The 15,949-nt window shown below is 42.0% G+C and overlaps 1 protein-coding gene across 3 annotated transcripts in view; it reads right to left on the bottom strand.

Annotated features, from left to right (window-relative positions):
• Positions 1 to 3,654: 3,654 nt before the first annotated feature.
• The window catches only part of ORC1 (origin recognition complex subunit 1), a 35,127-nt gene continuing 22,832 nt past the window's right edge, over positions 3,655 to 15,949 (bottom strand). For 2 of the 3 annotated variants that reach the window (XM_084635951.1, XM_084635952.1), the window contains exons 10-18: positions 15,782 to 15,888; positions 14,750 to 14,851; positions 13,977 to 14,148; positions 11,324 to 11,431; positions 10,442 to 10,591; positions 7,616 to 7,735; positions 5,755 to 5,921; positions 4,454 to 4,541; positions 3,656 to 3,999 (exon numbers count right to left, since the gene is read on the bottom strand). In XM_084635951.1, the coding sequence (XP_084492077.1) occupies positions 3,805 to 3,999; positions 4,454 to 4,541; positions 5,755 to 5,921; positions 7,616 to 7,735; positions 10,442 to 10,591; positions 11,324 to 11,431; positions 13,977 to 14,148; positions 14,750 to 14,851; positions 15,782 to 15,888 (1,209 nt within the window). In that variant the 3' untranslated portion in view covers positions 3,656 to 3,804. Of the gene's footprint in view, positions 4,000 to 4,453; positions 4,542 to 5,754; positions 5,922 to 7,615; positions 7,736 to 10,441; positions 10,592 to 11,323; positions 11,432 to 13,976; positions 14,149 to 14,749; positions 14,852 to 15,781; positions 15,889 to 15,949 lie in introns of all 3 variants that reach the window. The other variant, XM_084635953.1, reaches the window with a different exon arrangement.

The raw sequence follows: 15,949 nt of genomic DNA, 5'->3' as shown, positions 1-15,949 counted from the left end.
GGGTTACGAGAAAGGGGCGGAGCAGAGAGGGGGAGGGCCATAAGGAGGGGTCAGGCGGGGTGGAGGTTTAGAGGGGCCATAGGGTCTTGCAATATGGTCCCGGAGTGAAGTTTGGAGGAGTGGATCCAGTACAGGGAGAGCGGTAAGTGGCTAGGTAGAACCAAACCCAGGCCCCTGAACACTGGTTCAGGGGCAGAGGGAAGCATAGAGCAAAGAACAGGGCCTAGATAACCACTGGGATGCCCAGGGGAGGGATAGTTATTTATTGCCATAGTTTAGCCTGAGACAGTTAGTTGCCCTTAGAACTATTTTCCAGTCTTTGCCAGCAAGTCCCAGTCATACCTTTTGCAGCAGATGACAGTTCCCTGCAGTTAAAGTCATGGCCAGCTAGCAACTACACTAGTTTTCTTAAGCAAGTACGTATGGATTTGGTGCCTGATAGACACCCAAGCTTAACATTGGCCTAAAGGTCACTGAACCAGGGACAGCACCTCTGTTTGTAAAGGGCAAAGCAGACAGTCAGTGATCCACAGACACTGGTCCTGTGTATGCCTTGGATTCTCTATTCCCCCGCCCCCCGTTTTGTTTTTTTTAAAATTAAAGCTGTTTCTAGCATTTGATTGTGAAGATAGTTCACACCTCAAAGCTATTTTTTTTTCAGACTCTAGAAAATTCAGTGTCTACTTGGCCTTCCAACTGTGAACTATCATTCTTACTAAACTGGGAGGAGTGGTAGATACACTGGAGGGCAGGGATAGGATACAGAGGGACCTAGACAAACTGGAGGATTGGGCCAAAAGAAATCTGATGAGGTTCAATAAGGATAAGTGCAGGGTCCTGCACTTAGGACGGAAGAACCCAATGCACAGCTACAGACTAGGGACCGAATGGTTAAGCAGCAGTTCTGCGGAAAAGGACCTAGGGGTGACAGTGGACGAGAAGCTGGATATGAGTCAGCAGTGTGCCCTTGTTGCCAAGAAGGCCAATGGCATTTTGGGATGTATAAGTAGGGGCATAGCGAGCAGATCGATGGACGTGATCGTCCCCCTCTATTCGACATTGGTGAGGCCTCATCTGGAGTACTGTGTCCAGTTTTGGGCCCCACACTACAAGAAGGATGTGGATAAATTGGAAAGAGTCCAGCAAAGGGCAACAAAAATGATTAGGGGTCTGGAACACATGAGTTATGAGGAGAGGCTGAGGGAACTGGGATTGTTTAGTCTGCGGAAGAGAAGAATGAGAGGGGATTTGATAGCTGCTTTCAACTACCTGAGAGGTGGTTCCAAAGAGGATGGTTCTAGACTATTCTCAGTGGTGGAAGAGGACAGGACAAGGAGTAATGGTCTCAAGTTGCAGTGGGGGAGGTTTAGGTTGGATATTAGGAAAAACTTTTTCACTAGGAGGGTGGTGAAGCACTGGAATGCATTGCCTAGGGAGGTGGTGGAATCTCCTTCCTTAGAAGTTTTTAAGGTCAGGCTTGACAAAGCCCTGGCTGGGATGATTTAATTGGGGATGGGCCCTGCTTTTGAGCAGGGGGTTGGACTAGATGACCTCCTGAGGTCCCTTCCAACCCTGATATTCTATGATTCTTCATTCATCTCACTGGACTTACTATTAGTTTTCAGAGTTGTTATTTAAAGCCAATTTTATTAACTATTTCACTGTTGATAATTTTAGCAGAAATATGCAACTATGGTGGTTTATTCCATCCTAAACTGCAAACCCCCACCTTCATGTGCCAAAAGTTCTAAATATGCCTACCTAATTACCAAAACCTTCAGATTTACCTCCACAGTCCACAATGCAGTTGTGTTAAACACCAATCAGTGGCAAATTTGAAAATTTAGACAGAATAAAAACAAAATATTGTACCGTTTTATTCTTTAAATCATGACTTCCATATTTACATTTTCCCTAAGGCTGCTTTGAAGTTCCAGTCTCCCACAGAAACTGGGGTCTTGCTATGGAATTTAGATCCAGTCTGCCACAATATTTTGGGTTATGAGTTACTGTAGAAACTGATGAGTTCCTAGCTCTCAACTAGTGTCGATTCCATAAAAACTCATTGTGAGGTAAACCCTCTATCTGTACAGTAAGCCATTCCCACATTTTCTAAACTGAAGTCACTTAGTACAAGCTTGAACTATTTTTGCAGCACGTTTCATGCTAATAAATCATTTTAAAGTGATTAAAATGTCATTTAAAAATAGCAGATCAAGATATTTTTGGTAATTTTTTTCTCAAGTACAATTTCACACTGAAAACACAATTTAACCAAACCTCCGTCAGCTATCTTCAGGCAAATCCTCTGAAACTCTTCTTTGTAACAGATAAATATGCTTAAATTCAAAGTGAAATGTAAAGCTCATTCTTCTATGAAAATACAAATTTCCACTGGCATTTTTATTTCCTGTAGCAAACACTCATGCTCCCCCCACCTCTTTTGGCCTTGCCTACAGCTCTGTATACTTTCACTGCACATAAGGCTATGTTTTAGTCATAAGTATTTTTAATAAGTCACGGACAGGTCACGGGCCGTAAAAACTCACGGCCCGTGACCTGACAATGATTTATAATGTATAACCTTAACTAAAACTTGCGCTGGGGGCTGCAGGTGCTCTGGATGGAAGGCACGGGGGTGCCACAGGGCAGACGGCAGCGTGAGTGCTGGGTGGGGAGGAAGGACAGCAGCACGTGGTTTGGGACCCCTGCTGGTGCTGGGGTATGGGGGAGGGTTGGCGGGGCTGACAGGCTCCCTACCTGGCTCTGTGCAGCTCCCTGGAAGCGACTGGCATGTCCCTGCAGCTCCTAGGGGGAGGGAATGCCGGGGGGCTTCGCACACTGCCCCCGCCATGAGTGCTGGCTCCGCAGCTCCCATTGACCAGGAACCGCAGCCAATGGGAGCTGCGGGGGCAGTGCCTGCAGGCAGGGGCAGGGCAGAGCCCCCTATCCCCTCCGCCTAGGAGCTGCAGAGACATGCCAGCCACTTCCAGGGAGCCCCCCGAGGTAAGCACCTCCCCGCACCCCAACCCCCTGCCCCAAGCCCCCGCCCACACCCAAACTACTACTACTGCTGCTGTTGGGATGGGGAGGGTTGGGAGCGCAGTGGCCCAAGACTGCCCCAGCAGCATCTGGTGTGGCTGGCCCAGGGGCTGCCCAAGCTTCTCAGGCAGCCCCGGAGCCAGCCACACTGGCTGCTACAGAAGTCACGGAGATCACAGAAAGTCATGGAATCCATTACTTCCGTGACAGACACGCAGCCTTACACATAAGCAACAGATGAGAAATTTAAGTTTAGAACATGTTTGAAAAGTGTTAATCAGGTCTCATGTATCCAGTTGAAATTTTAGAGGGAAAATTACCTAAATTGCAGTTTAGTAAAGATACCCCTACTCTTGCAAAAAGTGCTTTAGCATCTTTAGCAACCACAAGTGGTCAAAATCTGTTTTCACATCTTTCCACGGCCTATTTGAAAGAGGGCACCTTCCACTTTGTTTCATGGCACTCTTTCAAGTACTGGCTCAGAGGAGAGAGTGCTACCTACTGAACATACCACTTACTGCAGCACCGAAAAACATTCAAAACAAGTGATTTAAATGCAAAGGTATAAAACACTTAGTAAGGAATTCTTTATTATACAAAAAAGTGCTTTAATAGATTAAAAATTTAAGCAAAGAGTTTAAAAACAATGGTTTCTGGTATGTTCAATTTTTATCAACACAACTTTTTAAAACCAGTCTTTTTAAAAGTTTAACAATATTTAAAATATTTACACCTACAAATATACACAAAACCTCTGTTGCCTTATTCCTGCTTGAGTGCATACATGACATCATCTTGGCTGATATTCAGGCGCACCCGCACGTGCAGGTATTTATTACTGGACTCTACCAGCAAGAAACGGCAGGCACCAAGTCTTGAGCAAATTGCCATAATTTCTGATACCGTAGGAATTTGCAGACCTTCAATCCTACACAGTGCTACATGCTGATGATAGATCTAGAGGAACAAGATACAACTCAATTTAGACACTATATTAGATTGGAACAGGAAACAGAAGAGGTGGAAAAGATGGGCTTTCTACTCTCAACCTCTATGGATGGGGAGAAACAAACAATTGAATCTGTTTGGAGTGAAGATGACACACATGCTGTTGAACACAGAACATTAGGACTATGTCCATGAAATAAGAAATTGTAACTCAGCTAAATTTCCTCTATGACCCAACCATACAAACACATACAATAAATTAGGATGCCAGCATTTATGTTTTTTTGTTCTATCAAGACCTTTCCATTCTGATCCTCCTTAGCTTTTGTGAACGGGGTTATATCAATTACATATATTATCTTTGCTTCTATGATTTGTTTCAAATAGATTTACACTTTGAAAATAGTCAAACAATTAAGACAAAAGCTAATGTCCAAGTTATAAAAAAAACCAGTAAATGTACCTGTTGAACTGTTGCTTCCTCGAGCCCTGACCTGCGAAACTCTGCTATAATTGCTTTCAGGAACATTTGCTCATGCAATGAAGCATTCCTGAAAGAGAATAGGAAAATCTTACTACCAATCTTGCTCGACCAAATCTAGGGCTTCACTGACTCGTAGGAGGTGGTTTGAGTTGTAGGAAATATCTGATAAGGCCTTGCTGAAAAACATTACATACATTTTTTCCCTTTTCTGCCTCAGAAAGTAAGATTATTTAGTGCATCGCCCTGCCAACATACTCTCGTGTCACATTTCACCCCATATATTGTAACACAAGGCTTTACAAGGTATTTAGAAACATTTCATGCAGTTTAATCATCATGCCACTATTTACAAGCACTCACATACTACGGTGATGGGACCATGTATAGGTACCTAGATAGGCAGAGTGCAAGTACTTTAATATGGCAGATCTGTGGAATTAAAAAATTCCAGCACCTAATGATATTTGTATTTGTCCTTCTGGTGAACAAGTCTGTATCTCAGTAAATAAAATACTGGCGCATGTGCAATGCTCAGTATGTTATGAATGATTTACATTTGTGAATTAAGAATTTCACGTTCTAGTTTTGACCTAAAATAAATATTTAAAGCACAGTTCTACTCTGAAAAAATGACACCTTCTTACTGAAGGCATCTCTTCCATGTGTGCCTTCAAGTCATATCTGCTTGCTTTACTGACTAAAATAAAATATACTTTTTCTCCCATTAAGCTCTGCAGAACTGAGGCTGAGCCAGATTCTCTCCTTTCTTGAGTTTCACGAACAGCTTTCTAAATTCATGTCAGTTACAACCTGTGCAAATGCACTGAAGGCAATTGCGTTCCACAACTTTAACTGAGAGACTAATTTGGCCTGCAGAATTTCCTGATGCTCAAGAAAGAATCCAGTTTAAATTGTTTCAGAGTAACAGCCGTGTTAGTCTGTATTCGCAAAAAGAAAAGGAGTACTTGTGGCACCTTAGAGACTAACCAATTTATTTGAGCATAAGCTTTCGTGAGCTACAGCTCACTTCATCGGATGGGAATCAGAATCTTTGCATTCTTCCCAGATCTGTCACTTGCCACAACAAAGCACTTATTCTGTACCTTCATCTGGAAAAGAGAAATGCTTCCTACCCTCCTAAAGGTGCTGTGAAACAAAGTTTGTAAAGTGCTTGATATAAGTGCAGATATTACATATTCTCCCAGATAAACAAAAACTATATAATTGGGCTCGAGGTTGGGGCAGAAATATGGGAAGATACCGCTAAACTGCAATTTTACCTGATTGAATTTATATAAGGGGATGAAAACATTTCATCTATAGCTTTCATGACATGGGCCATGCTGACCAATCCAGAGGTACTTTTCTGGCTTGAGAACTCGCAGATCTCAGTGGACCTTCTACAGATATCAAGACAACGCCTTGCATCACCAGATAATGCTGCTACCTGAAAAGGAAAAGCATCACATCAATAAAAGTAGTTTCCCAGCAGCTGAGAAACAGCAACAAGAATTGACAGGGTTCTTTTAAAATCAGCAGAGCTGTGCCATTATAGACAGCCATTCCTAGAGATCCTTGTTTTAAAAATGTAACTTTTATTGATCAAACCCAAAAATCCAATCTGGTCATTACATCAATTGCTGTAAAGGTACATGTATAACAAGTTCTACATATAGGGCGGGATTTTTAAAAACCTCTCTGCATTGGCTCAACTCTGCACCTATCAAAGTTAATGATAAAACTCTCACCAACTTCAATGGGAGTAGAGTTAGGTCAACACTGGGAATTTTTGAAAATCTTACCCATAATCTGTATTCTAATCAATTTTCAACCAGAAAAAAATCATACCATGAGCAATACACACAGGTGTTTATCACTCAGTAATGCTTGGTATTCTCATCTGTTGTTTCTAACAGACTGCAGGAGAACATTGCAAAACGCTTTCCCCAAATATATAGCTGGGGGATTTTCAAAAGTGCCTGATATTTCATGCCCAACACCCATTGAAAATCCCTTAAGTGCTTTTGAAAATCCCATCTGTAGTTTACATTTTAACACAGGAAAGAATTTGTGTGAGAGAAATATAGTAGTGGCCTAATTTTCAAAGGTGCTCAGCACTTACAGCTCCCCTTGTTATCAACAGGAGACAAGCCAGCAATACTTTTGAAAATCTGGCCATAAGTGATTGTTCTTACAGAGTGCAATCTCTTTAAAAAAAAAAAAAAAAAATCACACTGACCAGAAGACCCATTGCAGATTAATAATGTTAATTTTGCAGATTAGTCAGTAATCTTACCAAAATCCAAGCTAGTTCATAAAATGTTTTTTTTTTTTAATTTTGACAATTATTTGTGAGAATATTTCATAGCATACTAATTTATGTTTTGCAATAACAATGAAGTCAGGAAAAGGCACCTCACTTTTAAATCCATGTCAAGAAGTAAGTTACGATTGTGGGGTTTTTAAGGAGAATTATTGGTTTGCAATTAACAGTGAGAATTAGTGAGCTAATGTGTATCTCAAAGAAGGTTGTAATGATCAATATTAACAACATACAATAACACAGACATTTTAAACTATTTATACATCTTAATTTGGAGTGTTATTGACTTCAATATATTTGTACAATTTTGTACACTAAATTGAATATTAATCAGAGGAGTATCAATCTGGAAGCACAACAGGTTCCAAATAAGAGAGACAGAATGGTGAGGAGTACTTTGGAGCCTGATCATCTCATTGAAGAAAGTGGATCTGGATATTTCCATCATGATTATCAGACTAATTTTTGCAAGGCCACACAGTAATTCACATTATGCCAAATACTGGAGAAAGATATCACCACTTTATATTATCAGGATCCTACTGCAATGCTCCTAGTCTTCATTACTGTGTGACATTACTGAACCAAGAGGGAACAGGCAAGCAGATTGCTCCAGCATCACACCTTACAGCACTGCTCTGCACACCAGTCTGTTGAGGGCACAGTGCCAGCATCCTCCTCCACCCATTGGAATGAAATGTCCAACCATGGGGATGGGTCTGCTCTCCATTACTGGCTACAGTCTGTTATGTTCCTCTGACACTAACCCCCTCACTTAATGGTGCAACACAGATAACCCAGTCCTGTACTGTGTTTACCTTTCTGGAAACTAGCTGGATTGCATCCTCTTCAAATGCTTTTATGTGGTTCAGCCTGGATGAGATAATCTGCTGTAACTGTTTGTAGGTGTAGGGCTGGAAGGACATTCTGGTGAGACCCTATAGAGAACAAATGAGTAAGAATTATTTACTTGTTAACACACAGTATGGATTTATTGATGCTGTGTAATTTCACAGCAAGGAGTGCTTGTCTAAATAATTTCTTGACTCTTAAGGAAAGCGTCCCCTCCTCACCAATTAAAACTCTTAGGGTATGTCATGTCTACACAGCAAAGAAAAACTCATGGCTAGCCCATGCCAGCCAACTCAGGGTCGTGGGGCTTGGATTGTGGGACTATTTCATTGCTGTGTAGGCTTCGAGCTTAGGCTGGAGCCTGAGCTCCATAGATGGTCCTAGAGCTCAGGCTCCAGCCAGAGCCCAAAGTCTACACAGCAATGAAATAGCCCCACAGCCCAAACCCCGCAATCCTGAGTTGGCTGGCATGGGCCAACCACGGGTTTTTATTTGCTGTGTAAACATACTCTTAGAGGCTGTTCTACATCCCCTTCACACACATTGCAGCCTGCGCATTAATGGCTTCCAAAATAGCTCATTGTCAATCTTCTCACAAGCATGGCTTGCTACGGATAACTTTTTCAACTTCTGCAGTGGGAACAGTCTCTCCATTCATCCCCCAAGTCCAGTTCAAAACTTTCATCATTGCTGCACCATACATGCAAAAGAAAAAGGTGCACCCATTCAAGTGAAAGCCATTGAAACTCTCCAGGGAAGCTGACAGCATGGCCTGCCCCCACTGCAATGGGCCTGAGGAGAAGGAGCACCTACTTTCAAAATGCAGGTTTCCAGCACAGAAACTATGGGCCATTAGGCTGCCCCAGTCAAGGAAGCTTTTAAATGTGACTCATTTGTCTCAGAATCATTCAAGGAGAGACTCTACTCTATGTAAAAATAGCCCTTTCTCACTTAACATATATACCTGTGTGTGTACATAAACATGCAAAGTCTTAACTACTGACTTTAATGACTAAAGTACTCCCTTCAGAGTAGCAGCTGTGTTAGTCTGTATTGGCAAAAAGAAAAGGAGTACTTGTGGCACCTTATGCTCAAATAAAGTACTCCTGTTATCCCTGGACAGTTAGTAACTATTAGGAGTGAGATAGTTCTGTTCTGGCTCAGGCATCAATGGAATTAACTAAATGTCAATTGTCAGGCAAAACTGTGCCTTTGGTTGCACCCGTGCAACCTACTGCCTTCAATGTTCCACAAGACAACAGAATTTAGAACTACCCAGAATCTTTATTTCTACTGATTATACATGAGCCAAAAAGTAATCAGATCCCAGGTTAAGTTTGCAGGCCGGGCATTTAGAAAAAATAATTTTACTTGTAAACTGAGATCTGAAAGTCACTGAAGGAATCAACCTGCAATCCTGGTCCAATTTTAACAAGCCACTTTTCTGAACAGCATTGAAAATATGGTTAGGAAAATATAATCTGTTACACACTGGATCAGACCATGTCCAATATTCTGTCCCGAAGTAAGCAACACCTTATACTTCAGAGAAAGGCAATAAGCCATTGTGCAATGATGTGATGGGGATGAGAAGCAAAGGAATTTTCTCTGACGCTGGGGCAATCAGTTTACCCAGTGAAGTATGACATGTAATTATCCAAATCCTAACATGTATAACTGCAAATTTTATAAAGTCATCTGGCTCCAATTTCCCTAATTCATCCGGACACGAAAGAATACAGAGGGCTCCTGTCATAAATATAAAGGGAAGGGTAAACACCTTTAAAATCCCTCCTGGCCAGAGGAAAAACCCTTTCACCTGTAAAGGATTCATAAGCTAGGATAACCTCGCTGGCACCTGACCAAAATGACCAATGAGGAGACAAGATACTTTCAAAGCTGGGGGGGAGGAGAAACAAAGGGTCTGGGTCTGTCTGTGTGATGCTTTTGCCGGGGACAGAACAGGAATGGAGTCTTAGAATTTAGTAAGTAATCTAGCTCGATATGTGTTAGATTATGATTCCTTTAAATGGCTGAGAAAATAAGCTGTGCTGAATGGAATGGATATTCCTGTTTTTGTGTCTTTTTGTAACTTAAGGTTTTGCCTAGAGGGATTCTCTATGTTTTGAATCTAATTACTCTATAAGGTATTTACCATCCTGATTTTACAGAGGTGATTCTTTGTACTTTTTCTTCTATTAAAATTCTTCTTCTAAGAAACTGAATGCTTTTTCATTGTTCTTAAGATCCAAGGGTTTGGGTCTGTGGTCACCTATGCAAATTGGTGAGGATTTTTATCAAGCCTTCCCCAGGAAAGGGGGTGTAAAGGTAAGGGAGGATTTTGGGGGGAAAGACGTTTCCGAACGGGCTCTTTCCTAATAATAATAATACCGGTTAGATGTTTGGTGGTGGCAGCAAAAGTCCAAGGGCAAAGGGTAAAATAGTTTGTACCTTGGGAAAGTTTTAACCTAAGCTGGTAAAAGTAAGCTTAGGAGGTTTTCATGCAGGTCCCCACATCCGTACCCTAGAGTTCAGAGTGGGGAAGGAACCTTGACAGCTCCCCTTCTTGATATAGCCTCTAATTAGCGAGCTGGCTCCTGCATTTCCTTTCTTTGGATCCAGAACATTCATCCACCACCTTTTCCCCCCTTGAGAGAAGGAACTAAAAAGGCAATATTTTAGGTTTACTTCTGTAATGTTGCTCACCCTCTGCCTCTTCCCAGTCACACTGGACTGCAACTAATCTCCCCATATCGCCTCTCAGCATAGCAATCAAACTTGTCAGGACATACCAGCCTGCTAGCTACTCTGTTCATCATGATCCTCTCCGGCAAATCCATGGTGTTAGCAATGGCCAGGATGATCAGCTTGGCTTGCTTTTGGGTTGGCCAGTCAAATAGATTGTACATCACATCCTGCTTTCGGGTCCACAGGAGGTCAAGCTGGACCCAGGAGAGAAAGGAGACCGATGTTAATTGGAGAGGAAGGATGGTCTTCCATCCTTTATCTGTCTCATCTATTTAGACTTTAAGCTCTTCAGGGAAGGGACTGTCTTTTACTAAGAACTTGTACATTGAATCCAGTCTTAGCTGGAATCTCTTGGTGCTGCTATAATACTAATTCTACTATTACTAATAGGTTTGTAAGACAAGATACTTGTGCATCCGAGTAAGATCACAGCACCGAGTGTGGTCTATTAGTTTTTCATTACTACACATAGTATGCATTTGCAAAAAGTTTGCAAATAGAAGGTTTACAAACTAGGACACAGTGTCCCCATAACATTACTGAATTTGCGCTCGCAGTAAGAAGAAAACACCCAGACAACAGGCAGCCTCTATTGTAGCTGAATCACAGTCTATTTTAAGTGCTTTGCAGACTGTAACTAACTCCTTAAATTGCACCTAGAAGCGAACCGGAAGCCAACACAGAGCAGAGTTATAATGTGCTCTCATTGGTCTAACCTACTAAGGCAGCAGAAAGGCTCATTCTGTACATTCAGTTTCATAGGATTGCCCAAAAGATTCATTTTGGTGCCTTAAATCTCCCACTGTCTCCTAATTTTAAAACACATACAGGCCATTTGATAATCCCCCTTGCATTCTCATCTAGCCCCCAAAATATCCACTCCCTGTGATATTAGAGTTAAGGGGGCGTGGGACCCTTCTCCTCACCTCATCCACTATCAGCACTGTGGTCTTCCTTTTTGGCCCTGGTGTGCTGAATAGCTTTGCCAACAGCTCTGCAGCATGGGTTGCTGTCACCTTCTGACCGGTCAGTAGCTGAATGAGATTAAACAGTACACAAGATTAATCAGTCTGTAGTCCAATACCTAGGGGTCTAATTCTTAGTCTGTTTGACATCTGTCTACTGCATATCACCAAGTAGCTGAACACTATACACACACACAAGTTAACCCGACAGAACTGGGCTCAGGAGCCCTCAAAAAGACAAATCACTCTACCAAAAACTGGACAAAAAGGAAAAGAGGAGGAATCAGGAAAGACCTAGTTAAAAGGAAGGTCATAATGGTCACGGGTGACTTGTTCAAATAGAGAGATCTTGCAACAAACCCTTGAAGATAGTCTTAGAAATATTTAAGCAGGCACACTTAAAGAGGGCTTCACAGAGACCCTGAAATAAGAAAGCCCTGCTGCCAGCCCAAAGCAGTTGCAAGAATAACTTGTCTGACTCCATCAATCTCGGGTTCATATTAAAGAATTTATGTTTAGCCAAAGAGACCTTGGATTGAATACTCTTCTGTCTAATCTTTCTCCAAGTTTACTTTTGAATTGATCTTTAAAGCAAGAGGTGGTAATGTAAACTGCTGTCCATATTATAGCTTTTCCTTTGCAGCTCTTGAGGCGCATAGGAATCAGTGTGACCATTTCAGAACTACATCACATACATAACAGTCAGATAGCCAACAAGTTCAGAATCATGCGGGTACAGGAAAACCAGGTAAACATGACTGTTTAGGAAGGGGCATATAAAGTACATTCTTTTCCCTGCCATACATTATAAGCCAGGGCACTACGAATTCCATGACTGCAGAACTGTGCTCCAGAATATCAGCTTTCATTTTAAAAAAGTGTTTCTAGGACTGAGGATTGCAAAGATAACCTTGAAAACACAGAATGTAAATCGATGCATTATTTTCTTCCTCAATCTGAAGACAGCCTGAAACAACAATTGAGAGGTGTGCACTCCCTTGGTCATCTGAGTCAGGTCCCAGGGACTCCATGATTCCACAGCTATGGAATTTTGCATTTTCCCAAGATGCCATGGAATTCAGTATTTTTGCCACAGCATGGGGCCTGAAGATCTGTTTTCTCACTCCCTGATCTCTGCCAAAACCTGCTGGTAGCTGCCTGTTGCTTTCCTCACAAAGGAGAGTCAAATGGATTACAGTGATTGTTCCCTGCACTGTTCCATGGAGCCATATAGCAGAAGGTCAGGGAACCAGAGCGGGACAAGCTTTCAGCCAGGGAAGTAGCTGGAACCAGAAGTGTATGTTGACTGGCTGAGCTGCCTGGAGAGCAGTGCAGTAGTCAAGGCCAGGGGAACCAGAGAGATGAGTAGTTTACGTTGGCTACAAGCTCCCTTTGCCTGGAACCCAGGGGAGAGGAAGGATGTTCTAAGCTGGGATGCCTGCATAACATCACAAATGGTGGGGCTGACAGAGACCAGCCTTATGGAAAGCAGTGAAAATGCCCTATTGTCAAAACTAATCATTGCTGAAAATAATCCTTGACCTATTTTACACCAGTGAGCATTTTCTACAATGATCCATAGTTGTGTGTGTTTTTGTCAGAGTTGGGAGGATGGATATCTTATGGCAAAAAAGTACCTTGGAACGGAGAGGTGCTTGCCATGGAACTTGGTTTCATTGTGCTGCAGAGCAAAGGGCCATGACTACAGCAGCCCTTTCCTGCACTCCTCTCACCACTGCCTTACACTTGCACACTCCCCCCACAACAAATACCTCTCTTACTTTAGCATAGAAACATTTGTAGCTCAGCCAATACCACCAGCCACCAGGGCAAATGCAACCTTGAATTTTAATTAGGAACAGAAATCTTGCAAGGGAAGGAACTGATGTTTCAGAAAATTTGTAATGGAACACAGAATCTTTCTTTTCTAGGTCACTGGTTTGACAGCCTAGACTGACAGAGGCCATGAGTTGTTACCATTGATGGCTATTTAGTGATCTCAGTCCAGTTCTTAGAAGACTGGTGTCTACACAATAAAATACTTTACCTCTCAACTGGCAGCATTTGTGGCAGCTTCGAGAGAGATACTAAGGATTAACTTGTCAGGGAGATTGAAAACACTGTATGTTCCACAGAGGCAGTCCCTCTTTGTCAGGGCTGAAGCATGGTGGCTATCAGGTCTGTCACCCTTTAGGTAACTATTCTGTTGCTAGAGTGGGCTCTTATATAGTCAGCTCAGCAACTTTCAGACACACAGGCAAGCATGCACAAAGAATTATGGGGGGAAAAAAATCAGGAATCTACTTTGTAATTTTTTTTAAAGGAATTGATGTTATAAAAACTGATTTCCTTGGTGCTGCCGCCTTGGTGAAGTTCAATACATCAGAGTACTCAAGGAACAATTTCTGCAGCCTTAATAGTAGGAATCTCCAAAATGAGATCACTTTACAATCCTGTCCTAGGAGAAAAGCATGCTGTTCCTTGAGAGGACTGCTGGGATGTGTTAGTTAGAGTTATGGCTCACATAAGGCTGGGTATAGGGATCTGAGAAAGAAAAGTAACTGGAGTTCAATTTCCCTTCATATCAGGGATATGTCAGAGAGGCCTTACTCACCTGTAATATTTGCACATAGGCCTGGTGAGGGTCAGTCAGCTTCATGCCATTGATTTCTATGAATTGGAAGGATGGTAGCTCATCATTTTCTACTGCTTCTTGGAGACAACGAATTACTTCGTGAACAGTTGCTGTTTTGCCTGTTCCAGGAACCCCAGAAATGTACATACACCTGAAACAGGAGAGGATCCATTCATGATCTCAGTGATCTGCACACAGAACTGGGAGCTGGGAACTCCCAAATTCTAAACCCAGCTTTGAAAATGACTCTCTTCGGTTGCCTTGGGTAAGTCCCTAAACGTCAGTTTTTCTATCTGCACATTGGGGATAACATTTGCCTGCCTCACAGCAGGGTCATAAAGATTATATGCTGAGTTATTACTACTTCTATAGAACAGGCAAAAAAAATTATCTTTCCCAGCACATCTGAAATTGACTAGATATCTCAGTCTTTAGTTGAAATCTCAGTAAGCAGAGAGACTGCATGAGAGTTTTTTTATCAAGTAGAGACAAAAGCAAAACCCTGCTAGGATTATATGAATTTCAACAAACTGGGAATAACTTATTCAGAAAGATAGACAGACAGACTACTGCTGCTCTTTTGCCACAGACAAACATGATCTGGGTGAGTTACTGCCTCCTTTCCTTTCCCAAATTGCATTTCAGTGGAATAAAATTTCTCTCTATTTACCCAAACAGCCTGCTGAAGTGCTTATAGGTGCCTCTGACCAACCCCTCAACTGTATACAGAAGTAGGCCATCAGACAACTCACCCTCCTGTTCCATCAATAAGTTTGCTTTCTACAAAATTATAGATATCCTGGAACTCCTCTTCTCGGCAAGGCAGGGAACCTGGGATGATGGAAACGTGCAGCCTTTGATTGAAACAAAAAAGAAAACACACTAGTCAAGATTTAAGAGTTTTCAAAGCTCCAACTTGCAGAAAGGCAAGTGGGAAGAATCCCCCTCTTCCTACACACACAAATACATATAGATACCTGGAATCTGCCTTACACTGTAAGAGTGCTTGGTTTATTTTTTGTTTTTGTTTTAAAAGGAACCTTAAATCTTAAAGTCTTTTAGAAAGTGACCGTAACCTAGCCTTCACATGTGTTCTCCAAAAACTTCCAGATGCCACATGCTCTAATCTTCGCAAGCAAACAGCACGAATGTGCAAAAGTCAGGAAAATTAATCTACTGCTTGTCCAGACAAATTTACAAAAACCACAAAAAGGAAAGAATGAAGGAATAGGAGAACCTGATAACAGGAAGTATTGGGGGTGAGACAGTCAAGTAAAGGGAAGGAATTGAGAGAAAGACACGGCCAATCCTACAAGCATTTATTTCAATGGAGCATGTAGGACTAAAAACTAGTGGTTTTTTTCACTAATGGGAACCAGTACGTAACTGCCCTGCAGAAGGTAGGAGAGACCCATTGATTCTCTAGCATTGTGCAGAGTAAAATAAATATTGCTACCAATTTCTGTAGCTCAGGGATCTTAGTAATGAATATTGTTGAGAAGCAAAAAGGAAAATGTTGGAAAAAAATTTACATATCCAGAAACCTAAACTTAGTATGCATAGACCAGTCTAAATGTTTTTAATCCTGAAGAGTATTCCTGCCCTTAGTCTCTGAACCAAGGATGCTTCTGCTGTTGCCAGTTCTTGAGGAAACCCTTAGCTTGGAAATTGCATGTGTGCCTTTACCCAATAGGAAAAAAGCAAAGGTGGCATTTCCTTGGTGTTACCCCTTGTTCCTCATTTCTCTGCTGAAGTAACAGGATAATCCCTCTGCTACACTTTACCTTAATCGGGCCTCTTCTAGCACATTGGCTGGTTTCTCTGTTGCTTGGTTTCGAATGGGAATTCTGGGAGTAGCATTTCGGGGCGTCTTGGGGGTTCTTGGCTCAGACTGCAGAGAAAAGTCAAAATCCTCAAACACTAGAAGTAGGTTCTGGATAGTATTAGACGTA

This window comes from Lepidochelys olivacea (assembly GCF_965140295.1).
Source record: "Lepidochelys olivacea isolate rLepOli2 genome assembly, chromosome: 8".
NCBI classification, from domain to species: domain Eukaryota; kingdom Metazoa; phylum Chordata; order Testudines; family Cheloniidae; genus Lepidochelys; species Lepidochelys olivacea.
The sequence above is the reverse complement of the archived record's forward strand: the minus strand, read 5'-3'. Positions and strand labels throughout refer to the sequence as shown.